We start from the raw sequence: 20714 nt of genomic DNA on the forward strand, positions 1-20714 counted from the left end.
GTATTTTTAACTGAAATAAAAACAATAATTATGAAGTCGGTCTGAGTCATTTACTTGACATTGATATTACTTTTGGTATATGTACTGAAAATAGATTTCTATAATGAGACAAGTCAGATCCCATAATGTATGGTGACATTAAGAACCTCACCTGCAATATACTAAAATTATTTTGTTATGCAAACTCTTAATCTGAATAGAACTGTATTTTCTAATAAACTATTCTAAAGTGAACCTTGTTTAACTCCCAAATTTGAGATGTTTATCCTTATGGGGATAAAATTTAGAACAGCCTTTTACTGAGTTGTCCATGAACTTACTATTGTTCATTATAAACCTTCCTTATCCATCAGTGTGTGGATTACATGTCACTTGGGTGCATATATGAAAATATTTCTAGCAGGAGGGAAGTCTTGCTTGTGATTAATAGAGTTAAGATTTAGGTCCCTGAAAGGAATGGAGATTAAGCTTCAGCTTAATAATATACTTCCTACATAAATGTCTGTGCAGCAGGTGTTATGCTTTGATCACTGCCTTCCATTTGCTTGCCACTCACCTGTATCAGTTGAGGCCTTTGCCATTTGATTACATTATCTTTTATCTACTTCAGAATTCTCGTGCACGTAAATATATTTCAATATTATGTCAGCTTTGTGCCCTTATTTCTAATTTCTTCATTTTTCTCTATAAAAATATTATTGAATAGTATCAAATATAAAGCTTTACTCAACTGGCTTGAAAGGCCTTTTTTAATTCAGTTTTTGTTATGAGAAAATATTAACTGCTAAAATATTATGGAAACTTTAAGCATAGAGCGTAAACATGTCCTTTTCCTGATACATTTCCTAATCTATTGCAATGCCTGTCAAATTATTATGAGAAGTCTAAAGAGCTGTGGCATTCATTCCAGGCTTGGGCGTTCATCACCTGTCTCAAGGAATATAATTCAGACACTTGACTGGCACCCAAACACCAAGAAAGTTCTGAGATTCATTCCCATTTGAGTATTTATAATGGGCACTACTCTGAGTTCTGAGGTACCTGAATTGACAAAAAGTACATGTAGTGGAGGAGGACATGCTTTGGAGTACTGACTTTCACAATGCCCTAAATACCTGGAAGTCAGAGCCTAAAAGTGCTTTTTAGGCTGAGTTAGAGAACGAAGATAGGACAAAACTTTAGCATGTTATTTTTCTTTTTTATCCAGCAATTGTATAATGTGCAGTGTATAAATTCTTGCTTTTCTCCCTCTCTTTGGCTAACTTTGCAAGAAGCTGTAGGTTGCAGTGAAAGTGATTTTTTTTCCTTGTTCTTCTGGCTCTGTGAAACTAATCTTTCTGGTGACACAATGAAATATCTTCAAGGGAATGTGCCATCCAGCAACAAACTGCTGAGTTTGCTCCATAGCATATCTTTAGGCATTTAAGGTGTCTGAAGCACTTCAGCATATTTGGTCAGAACTTTGCTGAGTTGTTCTTCTGAACTTACACTTCTTAGAGCTCTTAAAAGTATGATTTGGATTCATAAATACATTGAGAAATGTCCACCCACCTTTGCTCACCCTCATCTACATCAAGATTTCTTGGGAAAATGCCATCATTTGAACATTCAGTCTTCATTCTTTAAAACACGATTGTGATCAGTTTTCTTTAATTTTAGAGGAATTGACCAGTACAGCACTGGCAACTGTCCAAAGTGTTCCCTGAGAGCCTTTGTTTAAAAATTTGTAGAGTTTAAAGTGTTTTTTTTTCTTCCTTTCAAAGTAATTAATGTCAGCTTATCATCAAAGAACATAACATCAGGTAGAACAGTTCCCATGTTTGCTGTTGTGTACTTCTAATTCTTGTGTATTGCATTAAGAACAAGAAGAAAAGAACCTCAGATGAGAAAATTCTCTGGTTTAATATTTGATCACTTATTCCTCCCAAACTGGTAATGCCACTTAATTATGACGGTCATGAAATTCAAATGGGCATAGTTGTACCAGGTTTTCAGTTTACAACTCTGATGAGTGCTCTCCTTTATGGGTTTAGATAGAGACAAAAACTGCATTAGGCTTACTCCCCAAGCTTTGTTCACCCCAGTGGCAGCTGACATATATGTATTTATCAACTCAGACTGATTTTCACTTTTTAAAAAATGCATAATTAAAAATTCATTTGTTCAATAGCTGCTTTCAAGACTTTTCACATTCCTTAGTCAATTTTTCTTTCAGTCATTGCCTCCAGAACAACTTCAACAATCTTTCTTATGTCGTCTTTTATTCCACATTTTAAGAATGAGAAGAATCTGCTTAGAATAATTTGTACTTTGGATCCTTTTTTTTTCTCATTCTTACTGTTATTCTGGGAAGTTAAAAAGTAAGGATTCACACAGGGTTCCATTACTAAAAAGCATGTCCACTTCTTTCATGTTGTTCACAATGGACTAGTGTTTGATACTGAAACTACTGTAATAACTTTTCCTTTCACAGGCAATTGAAATGTGTATTATGAATTGTTACATGAAACACTTCACAGCTAGGCATTATGAAATATGTTGTAGAGAACAAAAGTGAAAAAGAAAATTGACATGAAAAAGAGATTTTTTTTCCCCTGTATTGAATTGTTGCTGTTGAATTAGGGCTGTTTTCCTCTCTTGCTATAAGTTTGGAGATGCTCAAGTGAAGAAAACAGTGTGAATGTACATAGATGTCTGACAAAACTACTGTTAGCCCTTGGACTTCGACATGTCCTCTTGCTGGACTTCCAGTTGTCTTCTATGACTTGGCAGTGGGGTAGGCCATAAAAGATTTTTTCTATTCTGCTGCTGAAAGCAGCTTTAATAATCTGGGAAGGATTAAAGCGATTAAGAAAAGTTCAGAAAATTTATGCTGGAAATCTTACCAAGTTTATATCTTTGCAGTGGAAAGTGTTCAAGGCTGGAGAACTTTTAGAAGCATTCAGAAAGTAATGCTGCAAGATTCTGAGTAAAACATTTCTTTCCATCTTTCTTTAACTGAAATTGGGGAAAAGAAAAACAAAATAAAAGTAATAATAAAACCTCTGCCCATTTATGAATAGTATTCAGAAATGAAAGAAATGCAGACTGATTAAGCCAAAAGATACTGAGTTAGAGAAATGTGGCTGAGTCAATATTATTGTTTCTGTCATCAGGCAGTAGAAGGAAAAAAAAACTAGAAAAAAATACTGCTGTAGAGTTAATTACCTGTGACATGCACTTCTGGGCAAAGATTAGCCTGACTGCATATACCACAGAAAGAGGCACACGAGCATTCTATTGACCCCATGGCTTACTCCTCTGCATATATCCACCTAAACAAAACAAACAAAACCTCCACAACCTCTTCTATTTGAGAGAAACTGGTGCTTTCCCTATATCTCCGTCATTAAATTTCCAGCTGCATGGTGCCAATGTCAGTGTGTGCTCTGAGCCTGTGGCTGAAGGGTGGGTGGGTGTTCAGTAGGGGCAGGGGAATGCAGGGGGACTGATATCAGGTGGTTACTGCAGCAATAGGGAGGGGACCAGTGGAAGGAGGGAGGAAGCAGAGGTGGGAGTGTTACCATGGCAACAGATGGAGTGCCTTCCTCACTTGTATTGGAGATGCAGCTGCCCTTATGCCGGATTCTGGGGAATTTAGGTACAGCTTACCAGGAGTGCTTGTCTTATTGTCTATGTGTATTACCTATTTATTTTCTAGTTAGAAAGTGAAACTGCAGTGGAGAAATGTTTTTTTTTTTGCCACAGAACATAGATCCATTTTAATCTTTTTTGATTCAAGACAGTATAACCAGTTCACTAGTAGTACCAGGATTACTTTTTATCTTTCTAGTATAGTGTACAAAATTACATGTGAGTATCAGTGACTAATCGTGCAGTGCTAGAAGAGATGCTGAGTTAGGGAGTGAGTTTGTCTTACACATTATTAAAGAACTGTATTTGATTTTCCCTAATGAGCTTTGCAAGATGGATCTTACAGTCTCTTTTTTAGTTTCTTTTGTTATGTTTTTGCCTAATGATGTCAAGTACTGAAAATTTCTGTTAGGCTCCTTTTGAATTTCCCCAACTGGTGAGTGATGGAGTTTGTGAGGATAATATGCTCATATAAAACTTATAGGAACAGCCTGGACCCTTGAAATTGCTGTCAGTGATTGGCCCAGTGAATGGCAATCAGCCATCTGCTATTTCATCTATTGTCACATTTACCCCTGACTAGGGACAATGAAGAATTACCAATGTCAATAGATGTTTAGTAAGTGTCATATCAAAAAAGACTGGACTGAAATCTGGGAGGAACTGGAATTTGGTGAACTTTGGCTTGAAAAAAGGAGACAGAAATCAGAGTGTCAAATCCAACACAAGAAAGCTTGGTAAGAAGCATGACCTGGGTGAATGGAGCCAAGGGCTTGACTCAAATTGCCCACAAATACAGATTCAAAAAAAACCCCCAAACCCCAAAAAACCAAACCAAGACAAAAAACCCCACAAACAAAAAGACCTAAACAAATAATGCAAGAGATGAAGAAACTGAGACAAGGATAGGCCTCCAGATACTTCTCTTACTGAAATGCCTCTTTGCTTCTGTTGTAAAGTCTAGATGAAGCTTGAATACATTTGCCTGCTGTGTTTTCCTCTGAAGACGTAAGATGTGAATTGGAGCTTGGAAATGTGGGCAGGCTAGACTCAGCATACTAGGGCAGCCAGTGCAGTGTTGAGGGATATATATTTTGAATAAAGAGTCTTAACCTCCTCTTAAAGCATGCTCCCAACAGTGCAGAAACAGAGAGGGGTCTGATTTTACCTGACCTAACAGTGCAGAGGGGTGCAGGGCTGCCTGGCTCCTCTGGAGCCCAAGAGGAAGAAAGACTTGCACACAGCTAAGACTCTTATTTCAGAGTATCTCCCTGTACCTTTGTGGCAGAGCACTCATCTTCTCATTTTTAGAGCAGTTATGCTTTTGTATTTCCCTCAAATGTAAATAAGGGCTTTTACAGATGATTTTTTTCTACTAATTTGTGCACAGTTGGCTTTTTTTGTCCATCATTTTTTTAAATGAGAACAACACCTATTCACATCCTGTGGATATAGAATATAAATCCATTGTTCAGTGTTGCTTCATTTATTTCTTTGATTTCTGTCATCCAGCACTTTAAACTCCCCTTTTGGATCCTATGTGCATTGTAATTTTAGACTTTGTGATCTGGGTAAGTCTATTCTGCTAAAACAAAGATTTCCAGGGACCAATACTTGTCCCCAGGACTGAGTGGCACCAACTGGTATATGTCTACATTTCTCAGTTTTAGCTGCCTCTGTGGCAGATTTACCTTGGGAGGACAGAGTAAGGAAGTCAGTTGGCGCTAAAGTAAAGTGAATAACTGTGTGTGTGGTGCTGGAGTTGTGCATTTAGTCTTCCTTTATTCAGCTGTGGGGATGCAATCTATGACTTAGTGCTTGTTTTGAGGAAAAGCCCAACAAATATGCAATTATATGTATTTATTTATTTGGACCCTTAAAAATGTTCACTAATGGGTAGCAAGATATTTTAAAATGGGAGAGGGTTTGAAAGAATGAGTTTACATCCTTGGTGAGTCGAAACTTTGCTGCATCCTGGAGAAGACATAAATGCCTTCAATATCTCAGCTTCCAGAAAGAAAAAGAAGGTTATAACTTTTTTCCCCTTCAAACATAGTGTTGTAAGACAGCAACTTTCTGGGACACTTGGGTACTGTAGTAGAGTGGCATGTGATTACTTAAGATATACAAGTCTTCAGGAGGTACCTGAAGACACTGAAGTGGAACAGCTGGATCAGGACTTTTGCACATCTGATTTTGCCACCTGCTATTTTACTCCTTCCAAATGTTCCTTACCATCTTACCTCTTCCTCACAATTCTGTGTGAGACCATCACTGTACCTGATCCTTGACCCTGAGAGGAGTGTCTGTTTTTCCATCAATCCCATTTCTTTACAGCTGATCCTGTGCTGAGTGACAGTACATATAAAAACATCCCAGTAACCTCTCCTTTTCTGGCTTGCTGGTGGCATAGAAGCTGTTTCATAATATTCTTCCACTTTTTGGTCAGAGATTCTTTAATACAGAAATTATGAGCATAAAGTCTTTTTGTGCGCACTCTTTTAAAATGCATTTGTTTTTTGGGTACAGAGAAGTTCAGCCTCTGTTTTGAATAAGGTAATGCCTTAAAAGGTTATGCTTATAAAGTTGATACCTCTTTTATGATAGTCTGTGGATACTATTGAGTATCTCTATAATTCGTTTTATATTTTTTCAGATATTAAGTATTCTTCAGAGATCTTGATAATGTTCTGTACAGCAATTAATATATGTTCACAGACTTCTCTTTCTCTGTTCCTTTTGATCAGGGATTATTCATTTCTATTTCTTTACTATTTCTACAGGAGTTAAGACTGTCCTTGTGTGTTTGTCTTACTAAATTCACAAGTTAACAACCTTGGTTTCTTAAATTATACATTTGGAATCTCTCTCTCTCTCTCAATCCCAACAACATTGTTCCTTCCAGCAGCAATCTCCTTAGGAGTGACTATTTTGGTTAGCATTTTGAGTAACTCTGCTCATCAGGTAACAGTGACATTGCCTGCTGTCACGTACTTCCACTGAGACTTCCTTCATGCGTTTGGACATCCCTTTCTCTAAAGTAGCCCAATTTAAGAGCATGTGGTTATGTCTTATCAAAGGCAAAGCTCCTTATCAGGCCCTGTCTGCAATAGGACATGAATGACAGCCCTTCTGACACACCAAGAGAAGAGGCTGGGGAAATGCAGCTATGGCATTATCGTAACAATCAGGATGTCTTTGGGAATGCTTTAAGAGAAACAGAAGCCAACAGAAGGGTACAAAAAGAAGTGGGAAAGAGCAATATCTAACAAGTATGGGGAGTCTTCCATCAAAAGTGAAGAGAATACATCTGCAGCTAGTTTTCTGAAGTGCATTCTTTCTACTTCATGCTGTGTTACTGATTATGGAGTGATAGATCTAAGCAGAAGAGATTATCCATCAGTGCAGAGTGAAGAAAAGTTACAAAGGGATGTCAGGGGATGGGCCAAAACAAAAATCTCAAGGTCTTCCTTTAACTGAGTTGTAAGAATTTTTCTGGAATACAGCAGGACTGGAACTAGCCTCCAAAGAGCCAAAATAGGCAGAATGAAAGAGACAAATGTTTTCTCAGAAAAAGATGCTACATCATAACTGCATGCTTTGTTTAGTGTGAAGTTAGATGTCTTTCCTTATATAATAGCAAGAAATAAGTGACATAATCCCCTGAGCAGACAGAGGGCAATACTATAGTGAAGAAGGCGAGCTTCCATCCTTGCCCTAAGATTCCTGTTGAGGCAGTGATTAGAAGAGCTTTTTCTTATTTTTCTGACTCAAAGCATTCAGCATTCATGTGGAGACAACTGGGACTAGTTGCTGAAATATTTTGACAATGCTAACCTGAATAGCCCTTGTATCTGTGGTGATTATCTCTATGTTGACTCTGCTTTTTTCATTTTATTTTCTCCATGGAACCATCATTCTTGTAACATTAGGAGGCAAATTCTCACAAAAAAGCAAGTTACTGAAAGTCTTTTTATCAAGTTATTAAAAGTCTTTCTAGACATAAAACAGTTTGAAAAGTTTTCAAAGTTATATGTTTTACTACCACTGTAAACCTAGTCATTCTTCATATATTTCTTTTGGGGATCTCTTGAAGGTACAGCCTTAAAGCGGATGGGAAAGATAAACTCAGTTTAAGAAAAGAATAAAGCCCAAAAGTGAGAAAGTGTATCCTGAGGTCTTCCACTCTCAGTAGAGACTACTAGGAATAAGGGTAGGATTGGCAGGGGGAGCAGGAGTGCAGAGGGTGGGAACAAACACACTGGTGGAGAATGGAAAGGTGATCCCTGATACGCTGGCTCTCAGGCTCCAAAACCCAGTGTTGCATGAAGTGCAAAGGGAATCCTCTCTATTTAGCTTCTGGGCAGCCTCTGAAAACATGAAGCTCCAGGCTGGCAGAGATACTTTAGGAAAGGTTACAGGCAGCCCTAATGGTGCAACTCCTCTCATCTTAAGCTCTGTTGAAGGCAAACTTTCTGGATTCATGTGATTGAATTATTGTCCAAGGCTTATGTTGGTCATGATGATAACATAAGAGTTTTGAATATACACTGTGTATGAAATATACTCTTTATTTTACTGGGTTTTCTCCAGCAGATTTAATTTATTTCTTTCTGTATTATTTCCACAAAATGAGAGTATGTAGGATTCAAAATGGCTTTGCTGGAAAATGGTAGACCATTCCACTACTTTCACTTTCTTTACACAGGATATCTGAGAAGTTGTTACCGATTTTTGAAACTAGAAGGTAAGTTGCACTCAAGCTGCAAAAACAACCAGTAGCTGCTGAGCAGTAGTGCTAAGATAACACTTCTTGGGCACACCTGGAATTGCTATAGTTCCTGGCTTTTTATAATAGCTACATCATGCAATCTGGGGAAAAATCAACACATATCACTGTGCTGGTTTAAAGGTGAACCAACAGGAGAAATGAACTCACCATGAGAGAGATTATAAGTCAGACCTAAAATTTAATAATAATATTACAATAACAACACTGACACAAAAGGGAAATTGCTTTCAACTCACAAAACCCCAGCAGTATGACCCAGTGTCCTGGGGCACAAACCCAAGGGGGTTTGTTTGCCCTTGTGCTGAGACCCCTGTGGTTCCCCCAAGTCCAGAGCAAAAGGAAAAGGAAAACCTGTTGGTGCAGGCGAGGGCTGTGGTCTGGGTAAGAGCGGTGATCTCCTCCTGTCAAGGTCCTGCTGCTGCTCTGGATCCGACGAGAAGTTCCCGAGGTCTTCTTACCCACCACTTATGTACCCTCAGGGAGCACTCAGTCCCTCCCCCTGGGCGGGGACTCACACAATGGGTGATTAACTCTGGGAGCCAGGGGGTGTTGAGCTGTTGATGGCCCATTAGCAGCTCCGCCCCCCTCAGGCTGGGTGTGAAGGTGATAATGGCTCCCTGGGCAGCTGCTGCTAATGGCCCATTGACCTTGGGGAATAAATAGAGGGGGTAGAATACACAGCTTTGATGACCCCCACACAGGGTTAGCTGGTCCCTGCTGCTGAACTAGGACAATCATGCAGCAATTGTTGTGGAAGTATTTATTTCCATCTATCAAAAATAGAGCAGGGCCTGTACCTCTTCAAATTATCAGAAGTCTGTTCAGAAGATGTTCCACTGGACAAAGGACAATTCTCCCCTCCTTCTAGCCCAGGGTAAGATATGCTGAATCAGGGAAGCTCAAGGTCGGCTGTGCTCCAGACAATTAGTCTGAGGTTTTTTTATATCAGATGTGTGAATGCACTGGCTCAGGAAGAGGGAACCACTCAACCCATATTTCAGGGAGCATTTCCTTTTTCATTCTTTTGTTATATAATTAAAGACGTGGCTGAATCAATCAGACAACCTTTTGCAGGGTAATTTTGGCAATTCAGTTGTTGATTGAACTTTCAGTGGTGAGCTGGGCTGGAAAAAATATACTTTTGTTGAAAATGAACTTCAAACTCTGAAGAGATTATGCTCTTTGAATGTTCTCAAGTGCATAAAATTGCAGACTAAATAAACAGACATCATGAATGCTGCTTTAATATTTGGGACATTTCCTACTAAAACACAGTATCTCAAACCCTTCTCTGTGTACTTCTAATCCAAATGTGACAAGGGCATAAAGAAAGAACATTTCTTGGTGTGTTCACCAGTGGTCTATGGCTCAGTGCAGTAAGGGGGAGACTCCCACACTTCAGCGATTTTGCTCCCATTTCCCTGCTGTTTCCCTGAACAGCTGATCCCATGCCCCTTTTAAACCATAATGCTTAAAATTTCTATGACACTGTCTGCATTTAAGGTGTTCCACTATTATTAATTTTTTAAGCATACTTCACACTGAATGGTTCAGACTGAAATATAAAAGCCAAGTTTAATACTTCCAGAACAGTTTTAGACTTACAGATAGGATTGCCCACTTTGGTGAAATCAAGCCTTTTTGGAACTAAAGGAGGTTTTATCCCTCACACACTATTAGACTAGCTCTGTGCTTATGGGAACAGTGTTTCTGGTGTGTTGTGTAGTGTTGACATGCTATACCAGGGGTGTGGGAGGGCACAGGATAATCATAATCTAAAATGGACTCTATGGTATTTTCGGTTGACTGAGTACCAGCCTCATACAAATGTCTTTAATCAAAGACAGTCTCACTCCATCACCAATCAAGATATAGGCTCTACAATGAGAAAAACCCAACCATTTTGGAAGAGTTAGAGAAATAATTCTGAATCAATCAAAAAAGATAGCAATATGTGTCCAAGGACTTCTTAATGTATGGGGAAATGGGTCTTCAGGTAATGGTATGTGGTCTGGTAGGCAATAGTAAAAACCTGGAAAGTATCAAGCAAGAAATTCTTGCATTTTTTAATAAGAAAAAGAGTCTTGACATTGTTGCTTTTACTGTTTTAAAGAATTGTGAAAATGCAGAAAATGAGAAGGTTGCAGCAGAAGCAACAAAATCATGCCATACTATTATTCATAGTTATTCAAATTCATTACCTAACTGTGATGGCCAATTAAATAGTATTTTACAGAATTAACCAACAGCTAAAATGATGCATCATGATAGAGGAAAAGCTTCATTTATTGCCAACAACAGGTTAGCTCCTCTTTTGACTGAAAAAAACAAAGACTTGGTTGAAAAGCATGTATTTTTCTCTGTGACTACAGATGTCTCAAACAATGGCACTTTTAAGGTATTCCCAGTCATTAATCATTCCTACACAACTGAAGGGCAAGTAGTTCACTGCTGACTTGATTATTTTCAAGGCGTTAATGAAACCAGAAAGAAAAATTGTCTTTCGCTTTTTTCTCTGTAAGTAACAGAAAAATACCATCTAATTTTCTTGATCTCAGTCATTTTTTGCATCAACTATTTCAGATTTAAAGGAGAGCTTATAAAATATGAATGGGAAGTAATGTTCTACATGAGAGAATTACTTGCATACTGTACAGGTAAAAGGACCATCATCTGTTTTATTGGCTGTAGGACTTTCTTCTGGAAGTTGAGTGAACATTGTCAGGTGCCAGTTTTAAAATCCCTTTTTCAAAGACAACCTCATAGGAAGTAATACAAGCGTTTACAGTGACACAATGTCACTTATAATATTTGGATTGTACTGGGTGTTTCTTGCAAGCAGCAGTCTTGCAGGTAGAAGAAACTATTTTATACATGATGAAATGTGTAAGATAAACTATTCATTTAAGGGTAAGTTTCAAAAAAGAACTGATGACAAATTCTTGGTCATAAGCTATTCATCATCAGAGGGTAAAAACAGAAAATGAAGACATTTCACACAGAGATACACATTAGCTGCCAGAAATGAGGTTTTATCTTTTCATATGATCAAACAAAATACAAATAAAATAAGCTGGTTTAGTTTTACTGAAAAACATGACTCTTTCCAGAAAGAGTAAAAAATATAGATATGAAAGACATAATGTTGTGTGTTTAGAGATTCAGCTGAGTACTTGTATATGTCAGGAGTCTTCAACTAGGAAACATTCTCATATTTTAGCTTCACTTACCTGTTTTTTCAATTTCTCAAAATGCTTTCCTTTATAATTAAAAAAATCCTTTTATAATCAGATTTGGACTGATTATGGAATCCTCAAAGAGTTTTCATTTCAATGGAGTTTCTAAGAATGGGAAATTTAACATGTAGCATGGTTCATGATTTTACTTTTTAAGCCAAACAAAATGGAATTCATTAAAACTGATAATAAATTATGCTTCTATCAATCCTTTCAAGTTTACAAAGAATTTCCCATCAGTGAAATTTAATATTACTTCAGAAATATGTATATGTATTAAAAGAAATAAGATTTCCCTAGAACTTCCCTTCATGTTAACATGTAGCCCTATTTCTTCTACTAGGGTTGTCCTTTCTTCACAAGAAGAATGCCTTTTTGAAAGTTGGACTGCTTTTAGTTAATGCATCGATGAACAGTGTGAATATGTGGTATTAGCAGGAAAAATCTTGAGGGTTTTTTTTTTTGCTAGCATGGCAAATCAGGTACCGTTAAAAAAGAAAACTGAGTTACAAAACAATTTCCTGTGCATGACATTGGCATTTCATGGAGAACATAATTTTACCTTTCTGCTGCTTGGAAGATGTCTTGTTGAAAATTTTGTTGGTTTTGACTCCTTTCTATGTTCATTGTAGTAGCCAATGGTTGCTGCCAAAAAAAATTAAAATAAAAAGAAAGAATCAGAAGAATATTAGCAACACTTCATGTGAAGTGGTAGAACAGGACCCAAAGAATATTGTTAGAGTTCTAGGATGCTACTGGTCTGAGACATTGCATCACTGAAACCTGATGTCTGTCTGAACTCTCTAAGTACAATTGTTATATTTCATGAAGATCTAAATTGTGAGGTATTAGCTAGGAAATGAAGAGCACTACTTGCTTCTATTATATTGACCTGTGTGTAAAACCAACACAGAAACCTTTCTTCTGGCAGTTTCTTGTTGGATGCTGTGTGTTGGAGATCACTGTACCACCTTTGTGCAAAGCAGCATATGGAAGCTGTTGACTTTACTGGGAACGGACTATCTGTTGTCAGTGAAGATAGAGGTAATTTTCCTGAAATATGCATAGGCTTAAAACCTTTAGAAGTGAAGAACTGAGTGCCAGTTTCAAAAGTGACCTCTGTCCCTTCATAGTAGAGTGAATATATAAATATCATACCCCATTATATGCTTGGTTAAAGACTGAAGATATACAAAAGATTAATGTAAAGGATGTACTGATATAGCACTCACTTCTAAAAGGAATTAAGAGAGAAAATTGCATTTCAGATATTAAATGGAAATGTATGTTTAGTTTTAGTGGGAAGGCTTTTTTGTTATTTGTACATTCTGACAGCATTGTAAATACTTTAAATAAAAAAGAGAAATGTTTAAAAAGTCAATGCAACTAATTTCAACTAACTTTTGTTTTAAAATTGCTACTTTGGTTTTATGACTTCAGTTTACAAAAAGAAAAATGCCGCTTTTTACAGAACTAATTAACTCAGAAGATCTGTGAATCATTTAATTTGAGTTGAAATGCTTTTATTAAGGTGAATGGAGTTATAGAGGCCTATTGCAGAGATTCTTTGAATAATGATCATTGCTGGCACATTTTGGTTGCAGTAATAAGTAAGGGAGATATAAAATGGGAGTTGGGTAGTGTGTTAGTATGACCCTACTTCTAGGCTAATGTAATCTGTTTCTCAGCCAGAGTAGTTTACCGGAATAGAAACCACAATGTTTCATTTATACTGCTCCAGGGGCCCACTTTTCTCAAATCTAGTTGCAGTACCTTCTTAGGACAATATATTAGGGACCTCCAGGTCTTTCCTTTCTTTTGGCAGGGTAGAAATCTTGAATAACTTAAATCCTAAAAATCATTAAATATGTATGATATACTAGAAAGGAATTATGGTTGCTCCTAAATTTAGTCAAAATGAAGCATTTATATAATTTAAGCTCAAATATGAATATCATGCAAAAACTTGTCCTGTGAAAAGACAGCACTGTCATTAGCCAGCTGTATACAAATTGTCTTTGATACTATAAATACAGATTCTCACATGTGAGCTAAAAGAAGCAGCTCGACTCACTCAGCATTTGGAGAAACCCATAGACATGTCTGACATATTCCTCTCTACAGAAGCTGAATGTACCAAACACTTGTCACTAGACTTTCAAGACTAAAATGGAGTTGATTGTAAAGAAACAAGCACAGTGGTCTGCCGTATAAAATGTGGTGAAGAAAGGGTGGGTTTTTTTCAATAATAAAGGTGCACTGTGGACAGTACATTGCATCCTTCAGATGTGTGAAGATGTTATCAATATGAAAGAGAAATCTCTTCAGATTCAAATCTGTCATCTTCCCTGAGAAAATAAAGCTAATAATACAACAAAAATTGGTAGTAGGATTAACTATGAAGGAAAATGGTCTTTAATGCCTTTTTGTGGCTAGGCTTTAATTTCTGAGTGATTTATTACTGGTATTTGGATACATGCTAGTACCTTTTGATCATTTGCCATCTATAGAGATGAGAGGTTTAAAGTGTGTTTTGTACTTGGATTACACTGCCAGTGAATTAGCTTTCCTGATGTTATAACATCAGCTTTGAAACGATGGCCTGCCAAAAATGTAATAGTGTAGGAGAAACAGGTGGCTCTTAGCAAAAACACTGTCCTCAGTTCCGACTGCAACCCTTACTGACTAACTGTAAAGAAAAAAAATATGATATGTTAAAATTTAGGAATAGACAAACAAAAAATTCAAAGTAGTCAAAGACATAGCAGACTCTGCATAGCCTTAGTTCTTCTTTGTTCAGATATACCAAGAGTGTATCTACCAGTGGTCCTAAAGACTTGTTTTCCTTTGGATTATTCCCAGCTCCTGTATTATCCTGTGTTTTAGAGCATACACTTTATGCCACATCTGCAAACACCATTCCTGTTATGGATCCAGCCAACCCTGCAATACTGAGATTATGTTGCATGACACGATCAGATGTCTGTTTCTACAGGGTTCAAAAACAGAGCAGTCTGAAAAGAGGAAGAGGGACATAAACAAATGAAACATCACCTTTCCCAGCCTCTGGTGACTGGAATTCAAAATTCAAATACAAAATTAATATACAGTTTCTTCCATGGGTTGTTAAATGCATAAATCAGTGCCTTTATATGTTCCACTACATTTTTTTTCTGTTTGTCCATCTGTATTTTAATTTCAGCATTTATACCTACTATGAGAGCTTACCTACAGAAACACACTAGTAAACATCAAGTGAAAGAAAGAACAAATTTCATGTAAATTATCTTTATTACCCTATGCAGGGACAACTGTTCAGCTCTTAGCATTAGGGATACATGAGGTACCTGTAAAGGAGTACAAACATATCTTTTCATTCTGCTGCAGTGTGGTCTGAAAAACAGTGGCTGAACAATTGCTAGAAACCAGAACAATTAATTTAGTTTATTTACACAACCTCCTCCCTAAAAGGCATTATCCTTCTCTAGCTTATGTGTATTGGTCCTGTTCATCTTTGAACATGCTGATGCAGAAACTGTTATGGCATAGGACCAAAGCTAGTGAGATGTTTGCCCTGTTTCATAAAGCAGCTAGAGGTGAAAAAAAGGCGGGGTGGAGGGGGAAAAAAGAAACAAAATAATTCCTCAGGCCATAAAATAAAAGGAAAACATTGGCCAGAATGCATTCTGTTGCTCTGCACCAGAAAAGACCTAATCTAACACCAAATAGCAGTGGGATGTGTGGAACTAATTTCAAATTTTTTGCCATGCTTTCTCTGCAGGAGTATCAAATTGATATATTTTTTGCCCAGACATGGACAGATAGCCGTCTTCGCTTCAACAGCACCATGAAAATACTGACTCTGAACAGCAACATGGTTGGCTTGATCTGGATCCCAGACACGATATTTCGTAACTCAAAGACAGCGGAGGCTCACTGGATCACCACCCCCAACCAGCTCCTCCGCATATGGAATGATGGCAAGATCTTGTACACCCTCAGGTAAGCACTTGGCAAGGTGCGGGGTTGGAAGCTTCTTCTGCCTCTGGTGAAGGAAATAGTAATTTTCAGCAGTATTTTTGTTCTCTTCAGCTGTTTTTTTCCTGATGCTTACCTGATCATGCTTTACAAACATTTATATATTCAGGCGAAACTACTGCCTCCTTTAAAAGCAGTCTTGTCTTTCTAAGAAAGAATTAGAAATAGGTCTGTCTAAACTGTAGAAGTTGGGCTTTTTAGTTCTTATAGTAAAATCAGGAGCATGTAGTCCCATAAAATCTGTCACAAACCTTTCAGGTAGAGTTAGATGCAGGACTGGATAAAACATTCTAGAACATTCCTGCTAATGCAAATACTAGATTCTTCAAATAAATCATGCTGAAAAATAATCTGTTACATCTCATCATATAGGTGAATTGCTGAAGAAAAGGTTTTCAGAGTATTTCTAGTCTTTGTGATACCATCAACTATTTGGTATTTCAAATAAAATACAGGATATTAGAAACATAGTATATATATATACAGTATTTATAGACACAGTATACTATCTCTCTGCTTTAAAAACAAATCTGTGGAAATCAAAAAATGTGTTTACTTGTGGAACAGACGAGATGTTCAGAAGGGAGTTTTGCCATGAGCCACATTCCACACAGCAAACTGTTTCAGAAACATCTCTTTCACGCTACATTCTCTTCAGTGATTGTGTTCAGGCCTCTTGGTACAGCTGCATATTCTGATCATAATTGCAATAGCAGTTGGGGTCCAATAGAAAGTCCTTGGCAAACAATAAGAAAGGAAATAAACAGCTGGAAAAGCTACTGATATTTTTAGTGCCCTTTCTATCTTATGCTTGCTCCACTGTGCGGAACTCTTGCTTATTTCAGTTGCCTTTAGCAAACTTTAGACTTTAGGGATTAATATGTCAACTCCAACACCCTCTTGGCTGAGTTGTGGAGCGGGGTTTTTGAGGGGTTTTGAATTAGGTGTTTTGTTTTGTTTTCTATTAAGTCCTGTTCCAGTATTTCAGTGCAAGTTAAGTGTCTACCTAATAGTAGATAGACTTACATACCTATTACTAAGAAATTATTTGCTGTACGGACTGCAAATTTTTTCTAAAACAGCTAAAAGAGAGTTAATACTTGACCCATTGGAATGAGCATTTTTAGTTTGTGAAAAGTATTTTGAGTACTGCTTGACTCCTTAGGTCAACATCCTTTTTACTCAAGAAAAGGTGTTAGAATGATCACTGTACATTGTTAACACTGTGTAATTCAAAACCAATTTATCTGACCTAAGTGTCAGAATTGGTATGACATAGAACAGGTAACTACTGTATGCCCTGGTACTGTCAGGTTGATGGGTGTTATGTGTTCAGGAGAAACTCTACAAGGTTCCGCCATGCTCCATGTCTTTCCATCCTCTTCCCTGCCCACTTCTGGGTGTGAATTCCCTCCTGCTGCAATACTGCAAATTCTTTTCTAGGGTCAGCACAATAACTCTATTAAATTCCTCACAGGCCACCTTTTCCAAGACAAAGGTTTTCTCTGTGCCATCCTAAATCTGAGACACAAACCTTTCCTCATCCAGCTTGTTAGATTTTTATTTAGTTTCCAAAAGGAAAAACCCACATGACCCACACTTGCTGCATAAATTCTGGCAACAAATTATGTACTATTTCCTGAAAAAGATGGTACAATAAACTAGCACTTAATCTCCCTGGATAAATACAATCAGTTTGTAAGCTATCAGACTGAAGATTATTGATTTTTATTAGTAATTTTAAAATTAGCTCCATTCTTTTGTGTTTGGGATGTCATGTGAAACAAGGTTTCAAGTAGGACTAAAAGATGGTTCTACTGTACAATATAATGGTGTATAGAGATTAATTAAGTTTTTCAAAGACAGCCAAAAGTGACTAGAAGAATTTTAAGTTCACACTATAAGTACATACATGTGGAGAATATTTTTCATAAGGTTCTTTATGAGTTTTTAATTTTGTGGAATTACACACTATCAGATCAGCCTTATTTACTGTTTCTTTTTGTAAAGACCAGTTGATTCCATCCCAGGTCTTTCAATGGTGAATTGTCTGAAGAAAAACATATGCACTGATTTCTTGGGATCAAGAAACTTTTGATGGTGTGTCTGAAATTATTTTAGGTAATTATCATTGTTTTGGATAAGGCTTAAATAGCCAATGAACAATCTGCAAATACAGTTATTTCCTTTTGGGTCTTACTTGTGGACATCAAGGCATTCTTGAATGATACTTAAGGTTACCCTACCTCCTCCTCTGTTCATTGCACTGGCATGTAGTAACAGGCGCTTGGTTTCTTCATAGGCTTACCATCAACGCTGAGTGCCAGCTGCAGCTACACAACTTCCCAATGGATGAACACTCCTGTCCTCTAATATTCTCTAGCTGTAAGTCCTGCTTTGATGCCTTATTGTTGTATATGACTAGTATGCAGAGGCACGAGTTTATTTCTGATTTCTGTCAGGTTGTTCAACTGTTCCCCAACAGGTATAGGAAGTTTACATTTGCTCAAATATTCTGGGAACTTTGGGTTTCCTCTCTTGCCCTTTCAGTCCATGGACTTGTCACATGAACTCTTATGTAGGTTTACACTGTTAGTTTTTGCCAGAACCAGCCTTTTTAGTTGATACTATAGTACGCTCTCAGGAGAAGCAGGTATTCTTACCATTCTGTGCAATGTTATTCTACTCAATCATGTGACATGCAAATGAGAATTGAACTTTCAGTTTTCTGATGGATGTGCACAGCTTGGGGACATACCCAGCAATCTCGGAACATCAGAGTTTATAGCACATAGTGTGGTAATGCCTCTCTGTTCCATAAGAAAGTAAATGGTGCAACTACTGTGAATCTCATTTTCCTTTTATTGCTCAGCTTGTCCAGTAGTCCAAATGTTGTATTGTTGTATTAAATACACCAATGTTGTTGGCATATTTAAAACATTCCTAACAGGTAAAACAAAAACTTTGGTGAAATGGAAGTTAAAAAAAGTCAGGTGAGTTAATCTTGAGGTCCAATATTACTGTGAGAAGTTACTATCATGACGATTCACTTGAAAAAAATTTGAGAACTGTCTGCTCATGGGTACACCTTTGTAATTCAAAGCCACATAAGGCAAATGTTTTACAAACATTTTTTAAAAGGGTTTCCACCAAAGATTTTAATTTGTCAACCCAAAGACTCAGAATATGTGTTCTTCAAAAGTGAAAGGGAAATGTATTGTTTTGTTTGTCTATTTAGAAAACAGATTTTCTCCTTAATACCTTTTAAAGTGCTAGAAGAATAACACTATTGAATGTCTTCATAATAAATATGCTGTTGTGGTGGTAGTGTTTTCCATTTATAAATAGTATACAAACAATGATCCTCAATATAAAACAAATTTAATTTCCGCTGATCCAGGATATATTTTTTCTTTTTCTACAGGAAAACTTTTTTTAAAAATCTTTCCCCCAAAATATTATTACTATATTGATTTTTTTTTTAATCTATGTATAGAAGTCAGCCTGGGCAGAAATACACAGTAGTGTATTTAATTCAGGTGTGTGGAATATATACATGCTCAACCGAACAAGAGATAGGTGGATCCTGAATGAGCTTTCCTCCTGGTGAACACTTGTCACTGAACTCTATTCACCTCAGCTATCTTTGGTTACTGCATGAAGCTACTCTTATCATGTGGCAATCTGCTGTTGTTTTTTGTTGAGGTACTGGGAAAGGTGTATGTGATCTTAAAAATCAAATTCTAGAAATTTAATTAAGCTTACTAAAATTTGGGTTTAAGTCCAAAGATACTAATTAAACCTACCACATAAATTTGATTAGTCTAGTGCTAGCAATATCCAAGGAAAGTAAACTCTAATAGACAGGGAAGTGGCTTCAAACCTTGCATTCCCTAAAAGCTGGACAGTTGCTGAATGCAAGAAAGTTATGCTCTGTGGTTTATATTTAAAGAGAGAAGATTATCAGTGGGAAATTTCAGCAGTCTCTGTTCCACGGCAAAGTTCAAAATATGTTTTACTTTGCAAAAGTTCTTCCTAATTTAGATCTACTAGTTCAGAACTCTTCTACTCTTGAAAACATATACATATTACTAACAAACATGTACTACTGTCTGTGGAGAGGGAGATTACACAGGATAAAGCAGAATGTGATTTTGTCACAGTTTCTGCTGGGGTTTTTTTGGTGTTTTTTTTGTTTGTTTGTTTTTTGTTTTTTGGGGTTTTTTTTGGTAATTTCTTGCCAGATGTAAAAACCTGTAGAGGAATATTAAAATAATGTTTTGTAGTTCTGTCAACCTTTTTGGTCATGTTGATAACAAAGGTTTATTTCTTTAGATTTATACTGAATTGTGTTATTTTCCTTGAACAATTTTAGCACCACTATTATCACCAGAACATCTCCTGTATGATTTGTTTCTTACATAACTCAGTTGTACTTTCAGCCTTGTGTATATTCATAGCAGTCTCTAAATACATGGCACTCACTGGGACTTGTGAAATGAATGACTGAGTGAATGCCTGAATGATTTATTACTGCCTTCTATGTAAAGTTTCTGAGGGGACAAGCTGATTTGAGATTCCAAGATGTGTGTCTTTGAATAAAATAAAAATCTTTGTAGAATTCACAGCACAGCTCTGCTTCCCTCTGCATCCCTTTTGTTTGTTCCCCAGCACACAGACAAATCTTTGTAGTTTCCACCGTAGGCAAGCTTGAAAAAGCGTAAGTGTCAGAAAATATTCCCTGCACCTCTACACACACATAAAGTTTAATATTTGAAATATCTAATTTTCAACATAAATTTCCCTTCTTATTTCAGAAATGTGAAACTCATCTTACATGTTGTCTGCAATATTTACATCTAGTGCTAGTTAATTTGCACTCTAACCTTGTTGTTACTCTGAGGAGAGCTGATGTTCCTTCAGTGGGAATACTTGGCCTGGAGAAAGGAGAAAGCAACAGTTTACAAACAGGACCCATCCCAGTTTGCTAATAGCAGTTATCAAAACACACCTAC

General features: G+C 37.0%; 1 protein-coding gene across 5 annotated transcripts in view; it reads left to right on the plus strand.

The window, feature by feature from the left end:
- Positions 1-20714, plus strand: part of GABRG3 (gamma-aminobutyric acid type A receptor subunit gamma3) — a 327545-nt gene that overhangs the window by 155549 nt on the left and 151282 nt on the right. For 4 of the 5 annotated variants that reach the window (XM_071547807.1, XM_071547801.1, XM_071547812.1 and 1 more), the window contains 2 exons: positions 15443-15663; positions 18002-18084. In XM_071547807.1, the coding sequence (XP_071403908.1) occupies positions 15443-15663; positions 18002-18084 (304 nt within the window). Of the gene's footprint in view, positions 1-3567; positions 3641-15442; positions 15664-18001; positions 18085-20714 lie in introns of those variants that run through there. The other variant, XM_071547827.1, reaches the window with a different exon arrangement.

The sequence above is a fragment of the Pithys albifrons genome, chromosome 1 (genome assembly GCF_047495875.1).
Source record: "Pithys albifrons albifrons isolate INPA30051 chromosome 1, PitAlb_v1, whole genome shotgun sequence".
Classification (NCBI taxonomy): domain Eukaryota; kingdom Metazoa; phylum Chordata; class Aves; order Passeriformes; family Thamnophilidae; genus Pithys; species Pithys albifrons.